General features: G+C 42.4%; 1 protein-coding gene across 6 annotated transcripts in view; it reads left to right on the top strand.

Moving 5' to 3' along the window:
- dlec1 (DLEC1 cilia and flagella associated protein) overlaps nucleotides 1-20,815 on the top strand; it is a 181,819-nt gene that overhangs the window by 152,215 nt on the left and 8,789 nt on the right. For all 6 annotated transcript variants that reach the window (XM_059640337.1, XM_059640341.1, XM_059640334.1 and 3 more), the window contains 8 exons: nucleotides 2,532-2,752; nucleotides 3,461-3,598; nucleotides 4,572-4,694; nucleotides 8,305-8,399; nucleotides 9,533-9,620; nucleotides 12,843-13,037; nucleotides 14,304-14,429; nucleotides 18,152-18,305. In XM_059640337.1, the coding sequence (XP_059496320.1) occupies nucleotides 2,532-2,752; nucleotides 3,461-3,598; nucleotides 4,572-4,694; nucleotides 8,305-8,399; nucleotides 9,533-9,620; nucleotides 12,843-13,037; nucleotides 14,304-14,429; nucleotides 18,152-18,305 (1,140 nt within the window). The remainder of the gene's footprint in view (nucleotides 1-2,531; nucleotides 2,753-3,460; nucleotides 3,599-4,571; nucleotides 4,695-8,304; nucleotides 8,400-9,532; nucleotides 9,621-12,842; nucleotides 13,038-14,303; nucleotides 14,430-18,151; nucleotides 18,306-20,815) is intronic.

Raw genomic sequence — 20,815 nt, 5'->3', positions numbered from 1 at the left:
TGTATAATTTTTCCTCTATGTCCCTTTGTGCCCTTTTGATCTCATCTTGGCCATGAGACACCACCCCACCAGATTCCAACGACCACTTGCTCCTGTTCTCACTAAAAACTAATGATCTCCCAAGTTACTTTTCTGGTCCCTATGTTAGCCAATATTGTTCTGAGGAAGGGTCACCAGACTGAAATGTTAACTCTGATGTTTTTTCTTCACAGATGCTGCCAGACCTGCTGAACTTTTCCAGCAACTTCTGTTTTTGTTTCTGAATTACAGTTCTTTCAGTTTTTATTTAGCCAATGTTGTTAACTGCTTTCTCTTTCTTTAAATCTGCTGTCCTCAAATAAAAATCCTTGACTTGCCCAATTTTTCCAACTGCTGCCCCACCTCCAGCCTCCCCTTTTTATTTCTTCAGATCCTTGAAGGTGTTGTCATTTCCGAAATCCTTTCCCATGCCTCCTGAAGCTATATGCCTAAACTCCTCCAATCAGATCTCCAAACCTACCACAGTCCTGAAATATGTCACAACTAGCATCATGTGATTGTGACGAAGATGCACTTTACTATCCTTCTCAACCTGTTGAAGCCTTTGAAACAATTGACTACACCGTCCTCCTTCAACACCTCTCCAATGTTGTCCAGCTGGATTTCACCGCACTCACCTGATTCCATTCTTATTCATCTCCTTGTATCTAATAATCCCTTGCAATGGCTTCTCTTCCTGCTCCTCCCAGGATCTATCCTTGGCCTCCTCCTATTTCTCAGCTATCCCTCATCATCCAAAGACTCATCTTAGATTTTACACATATACTGACGACACCCAGCTCCACTCTACCACCATTGCTTTTTTCATCCCTCTGCTGTTGCTAAATTATCAAACTGCTTATCCAACACACAAAATTGGCTGAACTGAAATTTCTTCTAATGTTTTGAAGATTGAGGTCATTGTTTTCTGCCCCATTTTCTGAACTCAGCTCCCTAGCAGCTGACTATACCACTTTTGTTGGTGTCAGTCTGAGATTAAACCAGTCTGTAGGCCACTTTGGACCCCAAAATGAGCTTCCAACCCCTATGATTGTCTGTCTGTAGCCCCTTAACATGTCTTGACCTCACCTTGTCTTAGTTCATCTGCTGAAACCCTCATTCATTGATTTTTTACGTCGAGGCTTGACTGGTCCAAAACACTCTCAGCTGGTCTCCACACCAGCATTTCTGAAAGATACTGGACCTGAAGCCTTAACCCTGATTTCTCTCCATAGATGCAGAGTTTTTCCAGCAATTCCTCTTTTTGTTTCTATGTGCAATAAACTGGGATCATCCAAACCTTCATTGCTTTTGTCTTAGGTTGCACCAAATCCCTGTTTTCAGCTGATCTACTTTGGTTCCCAGTCAAACAACATCTCGATGCTAAAATTCTCATCCTTGTTTCCAAACTGTTCCATGGCCTAATTTTTCTAGATCTCTGTAAACTTTTCCAGCCCCAACAACCCTCTGAAATCCCTGAGCTTTTCTAATTTTAGTTCTAATTCTTGAGCATTCTCAATTTTTGTTGGTGGTTGTGCTTTCAGTTACTCAGGTCCCAGTGCTGGAATACTTTACCAATACCTATCTGCCTCTTTGCCTCACTTTCCTCCTTTAAGACATCTATTAAAACCTGCTTATTGACCAAGCTTTGGCCATCGAACCTAAAAATCATTGTGTGACTTGGGTCTGATAATGTGCCTTCAAATATTTCACAATGTTAAAGGCGCTGCATGATTACAGTGCATTTTTTCAAACGTGGTTTCACAATTACATTTTGGCTTTTATATTCTTTACCCCTTGCTATAAAGCTCAGCACTCCATTAATTTCTTGTCTGGACTTAACTTATGTGAGATGTTGCTTGCAATGTTTTTAGAGACTGGACCACAATCCCCCAATTCTCACCCAACTCCCCCAGTGCAATGTATGATTCAAAAAGGTGCTTCATGCTCCCATTACGATATCTCAATCCATTTGGCATTTTCTTTTCTATTCTTTCATGGGACATAGGCTTCGTTGGCAAGGCCAATGTTTGTTGCTCTTTCCTAATTGTCCTTGGGAAAGTAGTGGTAAGCTGCCTTCTTGAACAGCTGTGGCTCATTTAGTATGAGTCCATTACAATGATGGTAGGGAGAATGTTTCAGGGTTTTGACCTAGTGATAGTGAAGGAATGGTAATATGGTTTCAATTCCATACTCTCCTGGTTGGCTCTAGGAGTTATGGGGTACGGGTCCCATGCCAGAGCTGTTGTGCTTGGAGGAACGCAAATTGTGACCCTTCTGTGTCATTACTCATTTGTTGTCTGACCTCCCCTGCTCAGGTGGACATATGAGCATTTGAGTGCACAATCCCACACTTGTCCACTCATACAGTACACAGTATGGACCTGCAACAGGCTAGTTTGGTATCTGACTTCATATCTTTATTCAGTAAGAAATTACATACAACACACTGTCACCAAATTGACCCGAATGACTGTTAGATTAACAATGCTTCTTTTACTAAAACATCCTAGATATTCGGTTGGACTGGGAGACATACAACTATGTGAATGATGACCTGCAGCTGGTGGATCTGATTGTTTCCTATGGGCAGCAATTCCCACTGAAGGATGAGAGCGGCAATGAGATAATGGGAACTAGCATTGCTCCAAGTGAAAGTGTACACAGCTATGACTGGAATGCTATTCCTAATAGTCTACAGAGCAGTTCTTCAGCACTCCAAACTACAGAATGTGTAAGAAATACAATTATTCACAATCTGGAACTCAGCCACAGGCTCACTGAGATGTGTTGGACTGTGTACTTCTATGTATAATCTTAGTTTAAGGGGGTATTGGCATCATGGCCTCATCATGTTTGGTTCTTAGCTGGAAGCATCCTAGCATTATTTTAGATAACAAAGTGTGGGGCTGGATGAACACAGCAGGCCAAGCAGCATCTTAGGAGCACAAAAGCCGACGTTTCGGGCCTAGACCCTTCATCAAAAGCGTTATTTTGCCAGGTTCTAAAGCTACTTATGTAGGGAGACCTGATATTTCTTTTGGGCCACATTTCCTGGCAAAATATCATTCCCAGTCAATGTTTAACAGTGCTAACCCAATTGGGTTGTAACAACATAGAATGTGAGCACCCCTTTGGGCAGACAATGCACAGCTTTCATAGAACATAGAACAATACAGCGCAGAACAGGCCCTTCGGCCCTCGATGTTGCGCCGACCTGTGAACTAATCTAAGCCCCTCCCCCTACACTATCAGTTTTTAATTTTATCAGCCTTTCTTATTGCTGTTATGTTGACTGCATGTTTCTTTGGTGCCCATTTTAAGGACTAGTTTAATTTCAAATTCCACTTGAATGGCAATTCTTTCAGTACAGAAATATGGCAGATTTCTCACAACAATTTACCATAAAAACTCTCATTTCTTTAATTGTATTAATTCTTAGGAACTGGAAGAGGAAGAGGAAGTTCCAGAAGGGGAACAGAAAGAATCAACGCCAGCAAGCCCTCTAATTTCTGTTGTTCTACGGGTCCACGAGGGCATTGCAGCAGACTATCCATATTATGTGACCCCACGACAGGTGGTAAGTGGATACTGGTGCCAGAGGGCCTATCAAAGACAGTGGTGCAGTGTGCAGGATTGTGAAGCAGCACCAGTATGTTATAAGTAAAGACTTGCGTATATGACTCCCTTCCACATTTCTTTAGAATTCTCTACCTCGGGCATAGAGAGAAATGATACTGTGAGTGAGAAAGCAGGTGATCTCGGGCAGGAAAGACAACTGCTGATGGTCAGAGAAAAGCAGTTTGATCTGAAAGTAAATGCACAGTTGTCCATCTGCCACCAGCCCAGACCGCATATTGCAGGCTGCTAGAAGAGTTCAGGGAAGAAATAGGGTTCTGAAGTGGCAAAGTTTCCATTGCTCCTCAAATTTGCTATTTTGGACTGGAAAGTAGCCGATTTACATGCTCCTTACTCTGAGGTGGACAGAAGAATAAACTGTGTCATTATCATCCAATTAGTCTAGCATCAGTTGCAAAATTTCCAATTTAAACCGAACTCATTCGGCAGGAGTGGAGCAGAAAGCTATTGTACTCCCTGTCTGTGGCTTATAAAATCGGTTAGTGTGTAATTCCAGCCAATTGTCTTCATCTTCCCACCCATCCTTATTTCCCAGAATAGTTAGATTAAAATCAAAATTTCAGTCCATAAAATGAGATAAAACTTGCAACCATTACATAATGCATTGATTAATCAATGGTAGCCAAGTTGGGATTGTTAAAGAAAGTCAAAATGATAATATTACTAGAGTTAATTGAAGATGTATTAGATGGCATTGATTTAGGGAATGCAGTAGGTACAATGAATGTGGATGGCGTTTCAGAGGGCATTTATCAGTAAGATGACAGATGTTTGTTGGAAAATTCAGACACATGGCAAAGGAGGAAATGCTTCAGCAGGGATAGACTGTTAGTTGATAGATAGAATGTTAGCCTCTTTCACTGACTGACAGTTTGTACAGTGTGTCAATTTATGTTGAATTTCTCTGTTCCCAGGAAGTTCCAGCTGGCAGCTTCGTCACCATCAACGTCTCTTTCACCCCACTCACACAGACTGAAGTGATGACAAATGTAGAGTGTGAAGGCTTCGCTTTAGGATATGTCAGTCTAGATGATCAGGTGATGTACCACCTCAGTAACGATAGAGAACTTAATGTAAAAACAGCAAAGTAACAGTGTCCTGAAATTCTGCAATGCCAGTATCAGTGACCGAGGATTTATCGTGAAATTGTTTTCCTGCTTTCTTTTCCTGTTTGTTTAACATTTATAAAATGATTAAGAATGATTGAGTGTTTGAGACAACAACATTATCTATGATTGAGTGTTTGTCAGGTAATATTTGTGTAGTGTAGCTCCAGAGCTATGTCTTCTGCTGTTAACATAAGCCCCAAACTGGTACAATTGGTAGAAATCCTTAGAAGCTTTGTCAATGTCTGAAAAGAAAAGGTGGAATCCTTCATGAGCCTGAGTACTGATGAAAAAACATGGAAAATATCACAATTAAAATTCACAGAATGTTCTGCCATTCACACCACCACTGGACTACACCTTTTGCTTCTTATGTTTTCCATTCCCAATCCTTTTGAACTTGCACAACCAACTCCTTTGCAATTTAATATTTCCTGATTTCCTTCTTACTGCAAACTTAGTATTTAACTTCTCCACATTGCTCTCACCACAATTTTTGAACTAAGCTCTTGCATTGTTCCAATGAAGCTCAGTGTAACCCTAAGAAACTGTGGACCCTTTACATATTTCTGGACATTTGTTGATTTCTATTTTCTTTGTGGGATTTGGCTTTGCTGTCTTGTTTATGACTTCCATAGACCTTGTTCAGCAGTTGTTCACCTTTCTGCCATTTGCACTGTCTCTAGACAATACATTTTGTTTGTTTTGGTCCCACGCAACCGACTCTTCAGACATTTAATCTCATTTCAACACTGCCACAGACTTTCCCTTTTGAACTTTCCCCTTCAATCGCCCCCCTTTTCTCCTTCCTTAAAACCTATTACACTTCAACATGTTTTCCATTTCTGATGAAAAGTCATCAACCTAAACATCAACCTTTTCTGATGAAGGGTCTAGGCCCGAAACGCCAGCTTTTGTGCTCCTAAGATGCTGCTTGGCCTGCTGTGTTCATCCAGTTCCACACTTTATTATCGTAAACATTAACTCTGTTTCCATTTTCCACATCTGCAGACACCGCCTGAATTGCTGAGTGTTTCCGTAACAACATAAGAAATAGGAGCAGAAGTAGGCCATCTGGCCTATCGAGCCTGCTCCACCAATCAAGAGGATCATGGCTGATCTTTTTGTGGACTCAGTTCCACTTACCCATCCACTCACCACAACCTTTAATTCTTATGCTGTTCAAAAATCTATTTATCTTTGCCTTAAAAATATTCAACAAGGTAGCCTCAACTGCTTCACTGGGCAGGGAATTCCACAGATTCACACCCTTTGGGTGAAAAAGTTCCTTCACAACTCAGTCCTAAATCTGTCCCCCTGCTTTGTTTTGAGGTTATTCCTCTAGTTCTACTTTCACCCACCGGTGGAAGCAATCTTCCTGTTCCTCTCCTATCTATTCCCTTCATAACTTTGTATGTTCTATAAGACTTGCCCCCTCATTCTTCTAAATTCCAATGAGTATAGTCCCAGTCTACTCAACGTCTCCTCATAAGCCAACCGTCTCAACTCTGGAGTCAACCTAGTGAATCTCCTGTGCACCCCTTCCAGTGCAATTAGATCCCTTCTCAAGTAAGCAGACCAAAACTACACACATTACGCCAGATGTGGTCTCACTAGCACCCTATACTGCATAACCTCCCTATTTTAAACTCCATCCCTCTAGCAACAAGGGACAATATACTATTTGCCTTCTTAATGACCTGCTGTGCCTGCAAGTTAATTTTTCTGTGATTCATGCACAAGGCCACCTAGGTCCCTCTGCACCGCAGCATGCTGCATTTTTTCATCATTGAAATAATAGTCAACTTAGCTGTTATTTCTACCAGAATAGATGATTTCATATTTATCAACATTTTACGTCATCTTCCGGACCTTTGCCCATTCACTTAAGCTATTTTTATCCCACTGCAGACCTTCAGTGTCCTTTGCATACTTCGCTCTACCACTCAGTTTAGTGTCATCTACAACCTTGGACACACTACACTTGGTCCCCAACTCTAAAGCATTCCAGCGATATCTCTCGCATCTTCTCTTTGGACAGTACTAAAAGATGGGAAAGCTTTCTTCTCAGGAGGTTCCTGTTGTTACTGTATCACATCTTCCCTTGAAGAGTTTGAAGTAAGGGAAGGATTCACAGGCTGATTAACAGTCTGTTGGACACTATATTGACACTCCTTTTGTGTCTATAACCATCCTTGTACCAGTTAATAAATTAGGTGGTCAGCACCAAAGGCCACTAGACACTGTCATGAGTTGTGATGTTGCAGTCATCACATTAACAGATTCTGTACCTTTTAGAGAGACATTGGGCCTGGGAAAATGAAATAAATCCTGTTTATTGTGACCCCATCACATCAAAGCTGCTGCAACAAGGAAGGGAATGATTATAGGCCAGTGCTTTGCCAAGTTAAATGGACAAGGATCAAAATAAGGTATGTGGAGACTGTGACCAAATTGGCTAAAAGACTGAGAGAACAAGGTGTAGAGCTGGATGAACACAGCAGGTCAAGCAGCTTCATCGGAGCAGGAAGGCTGACGTTTCGGGCCTAGACCCTTCTTCAAAAATGGGGGAGGGGACGGGGACTCAAATAAATAGGGAGAGAGGAGGAGGCAGATAGAAGATGGATCCACTGAGGTCTTTCCAGAGAGAGAAAGGTAACTTCTTCAATGTAGACATCCTTAGAAGAGGCTTTATAGATAGTAAGAACTGCTGATGGTGGAGAATCTGAGATAACAAGGTGTAGAACTGGATGAGCACAGCAGGCCAAGCAGCACCAGAGGAGCAGGAAAAGACTGGACGTCTGACTGCCCTTTTGCTTAGTTCTATCCTGGCAGACACAATAATTGTGGTGGTTGATTGATGGAGGAGCAGTGGAGGTTAACCTGGTGTGCATGTGTGCACACTCCTTCAAACCTGGGATGATCCAATATGGATGAGGATCTCCTGATGTAAATAACATGCAGTTTACTGCATTGCTGCAATTGCCACCGATTTCAAGAACATGCCTGATGTCATCACACAGAGACAGTAAGGAGCACACAAGCATCAGGTTTCTCTCCTACTGGCTCCTTCCTTACTCTGACCTAGTCATTTGACGTCATCACTGTGCTGATGCTTACTTTTCTCCGTCAAGCACTGGTGAAACCCACATCCATGTCTTAGTTAACTTCAGATTTAACTTTTCCAAGACCTTGCTTTGTCTTGCCTTCCCTAAGTCTGTAAGCTTTCTCAAACCTACAACTCTCCAGGATAGCTGCGTTCCTCTGATATTGGTCTCTTGTGCCACCCCTACCATTTAAACAGCTGCCCAGTTGACAGCTCTGCTGTGAGTGGCCTTTTGGATTTTCTCCCTTAACCACTTCACTACATCCTCTTCCTTTAAGACATTCCTTAAAACCGACATCTTTCGTCAGATGTCCTAAAATTTTTTTTTTGTCTAACCGACCTGTTTTGTTGATGAAGATAGTCTAACGTTCCAAGTGCAATAAAATGTTGTTATTTTTAAATCAGTCAAAAACTCACCTTTTTTTTTGTCCCCAGGTGGCATTTGGAGTACCTGGAAAAGTGACTCGATTTCAAGGATATAATAAAGAGCCTTTACGCCTAGACTTCAAGGCAGTTGTAAGGCCTGCTTTGTGAGTACACATTCTCTGACTTTTCTAAATTTCTTTCTCCTTTATGTCTTTGGGCACCAGTGGGTAAGAGGGAAGCTTGCCAATCCTAGTTCCCAGGACATGGATGAGAACATCCTGTCTTCCTTCTGCTCTCGCTCTTTTTATCTCCCTGATCTCTCCTCTGATTATAAGATCCTCACATATGACCATATTCAAGTGGCCCTTCGTTATATTAGACTGCTAAAGGCAGGCAGACATTGTAGCACAGCCCATTGCTCACCTATTTGTCCTCCACGTTCTTGTATTTTCTCATCAGTCACTGATTAATAATGAGGAATGAAGTGAACAGCTGGGTCTTTCCCTTCCCAACCCAGGATACTAAAATCAATTGTAACATTTACACAGACATATGAAACATACATTTTGTAATTACTTTCTTCAATAAAAGCATAAAGTTACAGAGAAACTCAGGAGGTCTGACAGCATTTGTGGAGAGAGAAACAGAGTTAACGTTTTGAGTCCAAAACACTCATCTTCAGATTTCTGCAAGAGTTCTATTGGACTTGAAATGTTAATTCTCTTTCTCTCCATCAATACTGCCAGACCTGCTATGCTTCTCCAACATTTTCTATTTTTATTTAAAACCACTAGCATTCACAATACTGTGTTTTTTACATTACCACCTTTTCATGTCTTGTTAAGATCAGCAAAGACAGCCTAAACCCAGTATTCTTGTGATCCTTGTGGCTCAGATGTCACATGGTGTCTTTACCCATTGAGACTTTAGTGAGAGCAGATCCTGGAGTCCATCATCAGTGAAACACTGTCATAATACTTCAGCTGTAGGTTTACGATCAGTTTATTACCTTCTCCATACCCGTGATGGCTCTGTATTAAACCTACATCTTCAGTCAGAAGCTTGGTGTGACAGTGTTTGATGCTGACCTCTTTAAGTTGTAAATCTAAAGTATACATGGATTACGAGGAATCAGGTACGCAATGCATTAATGACAGACAGAAAGGAGAGAATATTGCAACGAAAGGTGGATGCATCCTGCTTGAGTTAGGGGAGCTTGCAACCTAAAGACCTTATAGAGCTTGATTAAATGGCTGTAGGATACAATATGACGTATTCACAAGCTCTCTATGCTCAGGTTAAGCGTGGAAATGGATGACGATGATGAAGACCTTTCATTTTATGCAGCTGCAAGTGACTTGATCCCAGATGGACTTGAAGGCGAGGTAAGTAACGTAGCATTGACTCAGATCCCGAGAGGAATTTTCCTTTGTTTTAAAAAAGACTCTTAACCTCAAAATTGTTACAGAGACAGCAGGAACTGCCGATGCTGGGGAATCTGAGATATCAAGGTGTAGAGCTGGATGAACACAGCAGGCCAAGCAGCATCAGAGGAGCAGGAAGGCTGATGTTTCGGGTCATGACCTTTCTGAAGAAGGGTCTCGACCCGGAACATCACCTTTCCTGTTCCTCTGATGCTGCTTGGCTTGCTGTGTTCATCCAGCTCCAATCCTTGTTATCTCTTAACCTCAAACGCCTTGATTTCTTGCTGGGCTACAGTCATAGAGTCCCTGGTGGTAAAGACCTCTACCAACCTAACTAAGTGAATTTTTTTTTGATTTGTGTCTCTAGTCCAATTGGCAGCAATCTTTTCAATACTGGGATAATTGTGCTCTCTCACAATGCTAACACATGCAGCTTCCAAAAGAAGAACTTTGGCAGGATTTCTCCATCCTCAACACATCTCTGTTCTCCTAAACTAGCACTAACCATTTGTGCCTTAACCACCTTCTGTCACTTCCTCCACACTTCACTTCTAACACACCAGGCCCCTTTATCAATTACATTCATTACTTTGTTCTTACCACCTTATCAAGATTGGAATTTCCCATCTGCAATTACAACTTCATCATTATTTCTCCTGTCCTATATCCCATTCCATCTCCAATGGCTTTCTACCTCTGAACTCTTGGTTATTCCATCACCGAAGGAGCTTTCAATTATCAAAGCCTAGAACCCTTTGCCTTGCTGCTTCTTACCTGACACAACCCTGATATGGATACTTTTGCCATATTTCCCTCCTAATCAGAAGACACCAGACATTTTTATTTTATTCACTCATGGGATGTGGGCATCTCAGCTAGGCAGGCATTTATTGCCAATCCTAATTGCCCAGAGGAGAGTTAAGAGCCAACCACATTGCTATGGGTCCGAAGTCACATGTAGGCCAGACCAGATAAGGTTGACAGATTTCCTTCTCTAAAGGACTTTAGGGAACTAGATGGTTTTTTTCTGACAATCATAATAGCTTCATGGTCATCATTTGACCCTTAATTTCTGATTCTTTTTTGAATTCAAATTCATCATCGGCCATGGTGGGATTTGAACGTGGGTCCTTAGAACATTAGCTGAGTTTCTGGATTAATAGTCTAGCGATAATACCAGTAGGCCATTGCCTCCCCTGCCACTTGCTAGTGTATTATTGTACAGTCATAGGCTCTGCTTCCTCACCTCACTTGAGGTGTTTGCTCTGTAAGGTAATGGTCCTTAAAGGATTAACATTGGTGATTTGTATCAAGGTTCACTTTGTCTGATGATGTCCTGCAGCCTTTGGCAGGGGAAGTGAAGTCAAGCTTAAGATCCTGATGGAAACTGATGCGTCATCATGTCTGTTTTAATTATATCTAATTGGCCAAAATAACTTGCAGCTATTGCTTTCTTGAAATAAACAGCATTACGCTAAGATGATGCTGAGAGATGTGATAGCACTAGAAATACTGCACATAGATTTACAAGGATGTTGCCTGGGCTGGAGAGTTGCAGTTATGAAGCAAGATTGGACAGATGGGGTTTGTTTTCCCTAGAGCAGAGGAGACGGGGTGGGGGGTGGTTATAATTGTAATATATAAAATTATAAGGTGCATAGAAAGTGTAGTAAGGAAGAAAAACTTGTGGAAGGATCAGTGATGAGGGGTGGGAATGGATTTAAGGTAAGGAACAGGCAATACAGAGGAGATGTGACAAAAAACATCTTCAGCCAGAGGATGATGGGAATCTGGAACTCACTGCTGTAAAGGTGATAGAGGCAGAAGCCCTCATAACATTTAAGAAATATTTAAATATGCACTTGATACCAAGGCTATAGGCCAAGTGCTGGAAAATAAGATTAGAGTAATTTGGGTGACTGGCCTGGATATGATGGGCCGAAGGGTCTTTTGCAGTGCTGTAGAATGCTATGACTCTGTGACTGAGTACCTCTTTGTGTTAAAGCTCACTGGTAATTAATCCTCAGCTATTTTTAACCAATTAGGACCTCTAAATTAATTAAAACAAAGATAGCTGGTGGCAGTATTCTACCCAAACTAATAGCTAGTTCATTCTCCAGCACAGCAACTCTCTATTAGCCTTTCTGCATCAGCTTAATCACTGAGAGGCTGGAATTCTGCAGATTTCACACAACCATAGATTGTACAAGAGGAGGCCATTTGTCCCCTTGAATCTGCACCAATTCTTTCAAACAGCCATCCATTTAAGTTCACATTCCCACTCTTTCCCCACATCCTTGCAATTTTTTCTCCTTCAAGTATTTTTTGTTATTATTCATTCACGGGATGAAGGCATCACTGGCTAGGCAGCATTTGTTGCCCATCCCTCATTGCCTAGAGGGTAGTTAAGAGTCAACCACATTGCTGTGGTTCTGGAGTCTCATGTAGGCTAGACCCGGTAAGGATGGTAGTTTCCTTCCCTAAAGGACATTAGTGAACCAGGTGGGTTTTTCCCTGACAATCAACAATAGATCCATGGTAATCATTTAGATTCTTAATTCCAGATCATCATCATAGAATAGAATCATCACAGAATCCCTACAGTGTGGAAACAGGCCCTTTGGCCCAACAAGTCCACAGCGATCCTCAGAGCCTCCAACCCAGACCCATCTCCCTGTAACCCACCTAATCTACACATCCCTGAACGCTATTGGCAATTTAGTCTGGCCAATTCACCTAACCTGCATATCTTTGGACTGTGGGAGGAAACCAGAACACCCAGAGGAAACCCACACAGACACAGGGAGAATGTGCCAAGTCCATATGGACAGTTGCCCGAGGGTGGAATCGAACCCCGGTCCCTGGTGCTGTGAGGCAGCAGTGCTAATCACTGAGCCACCATGCTGCCCAATATAAGATACCTTATAGAATTTAAATTTCACCATCTGCTGTATTGGGATCCAGACCCATGCCCCCTGAACATTATCTGGGTCTCTGGGTTAACAGTCTAGCAATAACACCATTAGGCCATTGTCTCCTGTGAATTATTCAGTTTCCATATGACATCTGCAGTAAAATCTGCATTCACCATCCTGATAGTGTAATTCAAACCCTACCCACACACAGTAACATGAACTAAGTTTTCTCTTTCTCTGATTCTCTTCCTACCGCCTCTCTGTCCAGATCCAAAAAGAAGTCCTGACGACACATGGCTTCAAGCTGACAAATCCCACTGAGACCGCTCTCTACTTTCAGTTTTTGCTTCAAAGGCCTTTCTGTATTTTGAATGTGGACCCCAAAAACAGCCTTAAATCTTCGAACAGTGACCGGGATGAGAATACAAAGATGCTGGTACTATACCCCCAACAACACATGCATGTAAGTGTCCGGGGGTGCGTGGGTGGGGGAATGTAGGGGAGTGAGAGTTAAATTCTAACTTGTTAATACAGGCTCTGGGGTGTGATGTCACGGGAGTTTTCTCTTCAGCCCTCCCATTAGCTTTGCCTTAAAGTCATAGTCCTATCCAAATTGAATAACTTTCTCCAAGCCCAATGTTTAATATTACCAGAAGTACAGCAGGAATGCTGTTTACATGTACGAAAGGTGCTTTAGTCACATTTATTTCAAAGGAATGAGAACGGTTTCTGAACATGATTACTGAATGACAATTACAGCATTTAGTAAGCTAGCCCATCATATGTTCCTGCCTCCTTTTAAAATATTATGCCATTAACCCAATGCTCAGTTACCAGTTCAGTCATGCACTGAAAGGGTGGGTCATTACAAAATACTGTGAGAGTGGTAGGTTTATTTTTATTTGTTCATGGGATAGGCCAGCATTCTCTACCCAACCCTAATTATCCCTGAGAATGTGATGATGAGCTGCTTTCTTGAACGTCTGCCATCCTTGGTGAGTAGGAACAGCCACAGGGCCTTTAGGAAGGGAATTCCAGGATATTGACCCATCCTCCTCAGTGCCATTATTCCCACACTATTTTTATATTCTTTGATGTTATTGCTGGAGAGGATTGGTTTGAATATGCCCCACCATTTGAAGAAAAGGTAATTCAGCCAGGAATACATCTAGTTTGTGTGTACAGACTCACCTCGGAATCAGAATATTTAGGACAGTCGTGATTTATCCAATTCTCATGAGTTTAGCTATTCTTGACCAATGAAACATTCTGTACAGTTTTCACATTTTTGTTTCACCTCACCTGACACGTGTGTGTGTGTGTGTGTGTGTGTGTGCGTGTGTGTGTGTATTTGTATGTTTGCCCATAGCGATTTGTACAAGTTTGCTTGTGTACATGTATGTGTACTAGAATCCATACTTGCATAGTCCAAACTATTTGTCATTAATTATTTCACCTTTTGTTTACGTAAGTTTCTTTTTGGTAATAAAACAATTCTTTGTAATTGATTAAAGAAACCTGGCTGATTTGCACTTAAATACTGAACCTGACATACCTTACATCTGAGATCTTATGAAATCAGTCATATCACCAGCATGGTTATATTCAAGGTATATTAAAATCAGTGGGACTAGAAAAGATTGGTGCAACTCTGCAACCTCCAGTTGTAATGATGCTGACTGGTACCCAGCACTGTACAACACTAATGATTCCTGTTGTATCTTTGTAGGTCACCATTGCGTTTTGCACTTCTCTGGACTTGTTGAAATGCCAGGAAAATTGGTGTCAAAAGAGAAAGCGGAAACTGAAGTTTAACCAGGACCTTGTGATTGAGTACAGCAACAAGACAACCCAGGTAAGATACAGGTAGGGAATATCTGTACAAAGACATTTTGAAGCTTCCATACCAGGTTCTTTATCCTCTTCTTAAAAATTCTTCTTTTATTAATTCATTTATATGATGTTACTGGGCCAGCATTTAGAATAAAGAAGAACAAAGAACAACACAGTACAGGAACAGGCCCTTCGGCCCTCCAAACCAACGCCAACACGTTTTGCTCTTCCATACTAAAACTGTCTTCACTTACAGGATCCGTATCCGTCTCTTCCGTTCCTATTCATGTGTTCATCCAGGTGCTCCTTGAATGTTGCTAATTTGTCTGCTTCCACCACTACCTCTGGCAGTGGGTTACAGGCAATCACCACCCTTGGTGTGAAAAACTTGCCTCGTAGATCTCTTTTAAACTCCCCTCCTCGCACTTTAAATCTGTGTCCCCTGGTAATTGATGCCTCTACCCCGGGGGGGAAAAAGCCTTATACTTTCCACAATCTTGTATCAGGTCGCCCTCAACCTTCTGTGTTCTAGTGAAAATAAACCCAGTCTATCCAACTTTTCTTCATAATTAAAATCCCGCATACCAGGCAACATCCTGGTAAACCTTTACTGCACCCTCTCCAAAGCATCCATATCTTCTGGTAGTGTGGTGACCAGAATTGTATGCAATATTCCAGGTGTGGCCTAACTAATGCTCTTTAAAGCTGCAGCATTACTTGTCTATCCATAGACTCAATGCCATTTCCAATGAAGGCAAGCATGCCTTGGGCTTTTTTATTACCTTATCTGCCTGTGCTGCCATCTTCAGTGATCTGTGGACCTGCACACCCAGATCCCTCTGCATAGAACATAGAACATAGAACATAGAACAGTACAGCACAGAACAGGCCATTCAGCCCACAATGTTGTGCCGACCATTGATCCTCATGTATGCACCCTCAAATTTCTGTGACCATATACATGTCCAGCAGTCTCTTAAATGACCCCAATGACCTTGCTTCCACAACTGCTGCTGGCAACGCATTCCATGCTCTCACAACTCTCTGCATGTCAGTACTCCAAGGGGATCTGTTATTCACTATATAATTTCCAACTGTACTTGACCTTCCAAAATGCATCACCTCACATTAGTCCAGATTAAACTCCATCTGCCATTCTTCTATATCCTGCTGTATCCTCGAACAATCCTTCTCACTAAGTGCAACTCCACCAATCTTTGTATCGACGCAATCTTACTAACTAGATCAACCACGTTTTTCTCCAAATCATTTATGTAGACCACAAACAGCAGAGGTCTCAACACTGGCCCCTGTGGAACACCACTAGTTAACCCCTGCATTCCAAAAAGCATTCTTCCACCGCTAACCTCTGTCTTCTATGACAAAGCCAGTTCTGTATCCACTTATTGGCAATACCTAATTGACCTGAAGAACATGGTACTGAGCTATTTTCTTAAATGACTGGAGACGATGTAGTGTAGAGACAGTTATAATATTGTATGGACTTCTCAAGGGCAGCTAGGGATAGACAATAAAAGCTGGCCAGGCCCTCAATAATGCCCTCATCCTACAAGTGAAAATGATAAAAGTGAGAACATAAGGTTCGGAGAAGAACTAAGGCAATTGACCTACTGAGACTGCTCCACCATTCAGCGAGATCATGGCTGGTTTGAAAATCCTCAACTCCACTTTCCCTTCTTTTCTGCATAGCCCTTAATTCCCTTGCTGAAAAATTATATCAGTCTGTCTCAGCCTTGAGCATTTTTAATGACCCAGAGTCTAGAACACTCTGCGGTAATAAATTCCACAGATTCACTGCTTTCTAAGAGAAGGACAAGCAAGACAGGAGGATCTGTAATTAACAGTGGGACCCTGGAAAGTGCCAAGGATCAGTGGGACCTTGGTTTGCATTTCCATCAGCCCCTTAAGGTGGTGGGACAGGTAAAGAAAAGTGTTAAAAAGGCATAAGGAATACTTGCCTTTATTAGCTAAGACATAGAGTTTAAGAGCAGGAAGGTTATGTTGGAACTGTATAAACATTTGATTAGACCACAATTAACGTATTGTGTACAGTTCTGGAATCCACATTATAGGAGGGATGTGATTGCACTGGAGAAGATGCAGAGGAGATTTAACAGTATGTTGCCTGGGCTGGAGAGTTAGTTGTAGAGAGAGATTAGATGGACTGGTTTTGTTTTCCTTGAAGCAGATGAAACTGAGAGGGAACATGATTGAAATGTAAAATCACCATAGCACCACTTTCTCATTGCATGACTGGTAGTGGTTTTACCTGAGGGTCACCACATCTCATGCGAGGGCTGAGGTTGAGATGGTAGGAATTTCATGGTGATCTCAGCTATTTTGGGAGTGGAACTTGTACTGTTGCAAACCAGCTGTCCAACCTATCAACAGCCCTTGACCGCCCCACCCAATGTTTCCTCCATTTTTGAACAAAGGTTTGGAATAAACATTGGTAGCTTTCTAATATTTCTCTCCTTTCACGCAGAGGGTGGTGATTGTATGGAATGAGCTGCCAGCGGATGTGGTGGAGGCTGATACAGTTACCACATTTAAAAGATCTGGATTGATATATGAGTAGAAGAGTTTAGAGGGCTATGAGCCAAATGCTGGCAGTTGGGACTAGATTAATTTAGGATATCTGGTCAGTGTGGACAAGTTGGACCAAGGTGTCTTTTATTTCCTCTATTCATTAACGGAATGAAGGTGTCACTGGATAGACAGCATTTATTGCCCAAAGGGCAGTTAAGAGTCAACCACATTGCTGTGAGTCTGGAATCACATGTAGGCCAGACCAGATAAGGATGGCAGTTTCCTTCCCTAAAGGACACTAGTGAACCAGATGGATTTTTCCCAACAATCAGCAATGGATTTGTGGTCATTATTAGAATCCTAATTCCAGATTTCTTTTATTGAATTTGAAATGACCCATGTGGCTGTGGTGGGATTTGAACCTGATTCCCCAGAATGTTACCTGGGTCTCTGAATTAACAGTCCAGTGATAATACCACTTGGCCATTGCCTCCCCATCACGTTTCCACGCTATATAGCTCTATGACTCTATGTCTCCATTTGTTTCTTTTTATAGAATCCACCAGTTAACTGTGAGAGTTGGGGACATTTGTTGTTTTCTTCAGAATTTTGATCGCTTATGGATTGTCTCAGCTACTGTGCTGCAATTTACCACAGATGTCAAAATGTGAATAGAGTTTTCACAGCAGGTTTCAGAACGATGATTGGTCTGCTGTTTCCTCAGCAAGATGGCAGCTCTTAATCAAAGGATTTCTTTTCTCAGCTTAGTAGTTACAGAATTTCAACAAGCCAGGAAAAGCTGTGCAATTGTAATAAAGTTAACACAAAGTGGTGAAGATGTGCAGTCTCCTGAGTGCCCTTCTCATTTGTCTTAAATGAAGTAGTTGTTACTGAATTGTCAATTTGAATGTCATTTTATTATTGGAGTGATTTTTGAGTTACTTTCCATAACAATCAGTTCACTTGGATGATGAATTCAATTTAGATCACATCATAGATCATCTGTCTTTTGAAGGCAACTTTCTTACCTCCTCCTTTATTCATGATAAACCCTCCAATTCTTCCTGATAGATAAATACAGATTTGCAATTGTTTGTTCTGTAATTTGAAATACTGTAGACTATATTTATGGAATACCTGTGTACTTGTGCTGTCAAGAAGATTGTGATAGAAAACTGAGATTCCTCTTTACAGCTCATTCCTCTCCATGCTTTCTTTGCGCTGCCATTCCTTGAGCTTTCCACTGAACACATCGATTTTGGAATCTGCTTGGTCGGACAATGCAGGAGAAGGGAGATCTTCCTCCTGAACAGGACAGGGTCAAAGAGTTTCTGGACTGCAGCAATTGGTGAGATTTGAAATACCTTACCCACTGAGATGAGGATTACCATCCATTTTATACCCAGTGCCATTCGTCATGGAGCTTCCAAATGTGTGGGCCATGGACATTTGCTGTGTAATCCCAGCTTCCATAACCATAGTTGGGAGATTAATTTGATACCAAATGCATAAAAGCAAAAAACAGATGTTGGAAATCTGATCAAAAACAAACTAAAATGCTGGAGAAAGTCAGCAGGTCTGGCAGCATCGATGTAAAGAGAAATAGAGTGAACATTTCCAGTCCAACATTACTCTTCTTTGGAATAGTGACTTGATACGAATGTTCCTTCTATGTGGCACACCCACGTGTGGAAGCTTCATGCGCATGGATCAGCGACTTGATGCATGGCTTGCCGCACATAGACCTCCGGACACTCGCATAAGACCAAGGGAAATGAGAGTGAACATTGCATGATACTAAATGTAACTGATTTCGGTGCTAATGGCAAACAGCATAATTTCAACATTTGACCTCTTTTTAAATTCAAGTGTTGTAAATTGCATTAGATCCAAGACCGCAGGAGGGAAATCCATGATAAACATACAGACTCCAGGAGAATACAGGATAATAAAATGTGAGGCTGGATGAACACAGCAGGACCAGTAGCATCTCAGGAGCACAAAAGCTGACGTTTCGGGCCTAGACCCTTCATCAGAGAGGGCGATGGGGTGAGGGTTCTGGAATAAATAGGGAGAGGGGGGAGGCGGACAGAAGATGGAGAGAAAAGAAGATGGGGGAGAGGACTGTATAGGTGGGGAGGTAGTGAGGGGATAGGTCAGTCCAGGGAAGATGGACAGGTCAAGGAGGTGGGATGAGGTTAGTAGGTAGGAGATGGAGGTGCGGCTTGGGGTGGGGGGAAGGGATGGGTGAGAGGAAGAACAGGTTAGGGAGGCAGAGACAGGCTGGACTGGTTTTGGGATGCAGTGGGTGGAGGGGAAGAGCTGGGCTGGTTGTGTGGTGCAGTGGGGGGAGGGGACGAACTGGGCTGGTTTTGGGATGCGGTGGGGGAAGGGGAGATTTTGAAGCTGGTGAAGTCCACATTGATACCATATGGCTGCAGGGTTCCCAAGCGGAATATGAGTTGCTGTTCCTGCATCCTTCGGGTGGCATCATTGTGGCACTGCAGGAGGCCCTTGATGGACATGTCATCTAAAGAATGGGAGGGGGAGTGGAAATGGTTTGCGACTGGGAGGTGCAGTTATTTATTGCGAACCGAGCGGAGGTGTTCTGCAAAGTGGTCCCCAAGCCTCCGCTTGGTTTCCCCAATGTAGAGGAAGCCACACCAGGTACAATGGATGCAGTATACCACATTGGCAGATGTGCAGGTGAACATCTGCTTAATATGGAAAGTCATCTTGGGGCCTGGGATAGGGGTGAGGTAGGAGGTGTGGGGGCAAGTGTAGCATTTCCTGCGGTTGCAGGGGCAGGTGCCGGGTGTGGTGGGGTTGGAGGGCAGTGTGGAGAGAACAAGGGAGTCACGGAGAGAGTGGTCTCTCTGGAAAGCAGACAAGGTTGGGGATGGAAAAATGCCTTGGGTGGTGGGGTCGGATTGGTGGGGTCAGACTCCAGGAGATATAGGTTTAGCTGTCAAAGCTTCCCAGTTATCAAAAACAGACCAATAAGTCTCCTTATAGTTGGCTAATCAGAACACCGTTTAAAAATTCAATACCAGATTATTGGCAAGGTCAGCACATATTGCCTTTAAGAAGGTGGTGGCCCTCTTGGAAACACTATTGAGCATGGCTTGTGATTCCACGGGAGAGGGTAGTTAAGAGTCAACCACGCTGCTGTGGTCTGAAGTTACAACAGACCTTACTGGTAGATGGCAGATTTCCTTTCCCTAAGGATATTAGTGAACCTGATGGGTTTTTAGCCAATCCGGTGGTTTCATGATGACAATATTCACTAATGCTCACTTTGACTTCTGCAAGGGCCATTTAGTCTAAACGTGGACAACAGAACTGAACTCCAGAAGTAAGGTAAGAGTGACAGTCTTTTATTTTATTCATTCATGAAATGAAGATGTCCCTGGATAGGCCAGCATTTATTGCCCAGAGAGCACTTAAGAGTCAACCACATTGCTGTGGGCCTGGAGTCACAGTAGCACAGACCAGGTAAGGATGGCAGTTTCTTTCCCAAAAGGGCATTAATGAACCAGATGGTTTTTTTCCAACAATCAACAATGGTTTCATGGCCATCATAGTGCTCATAATTCCAGATTTCTATTGAATTCAAATTCCACCATCTGCTGTGGCAGAATTCGAACCCAGGTTCCCAGAACACTACCTGCGTCTCTGGGTTAACACTTCAGCGAGAATACCACTAGACCATTGCCTCCCCTTGTGACATTAAGGTTGCAATTGGCTGAGTGTGGCGTCAAAATTGGTATCGATGGTTATCAGGTGGCAAACTCTCTGCTGGTTAGTCATACTTGGCACAGAGGAAGATGGTTTTGGTTGTTGGAGGTCATTTATCTC

This window comes from Stegostoma tigrinum, chromosome 2 (assembly GCF_030684315.1).
Source record: "Stegostoma tigrinum isolate sSteTig4 chromosome 2, sSteTig4.hap1, whole genome shotgun sequence".
Classification (NCBI taxonomy): Eukaryota; Metazoa; Chordata; class Chondrichthyes; order Orectolobiformes; family Stegostomatidae; genus Stegostoma; species Stegostoma tigrinum.
This window is presented reverse-complemented; position numbering and strand designations above follow the sequence as displayed.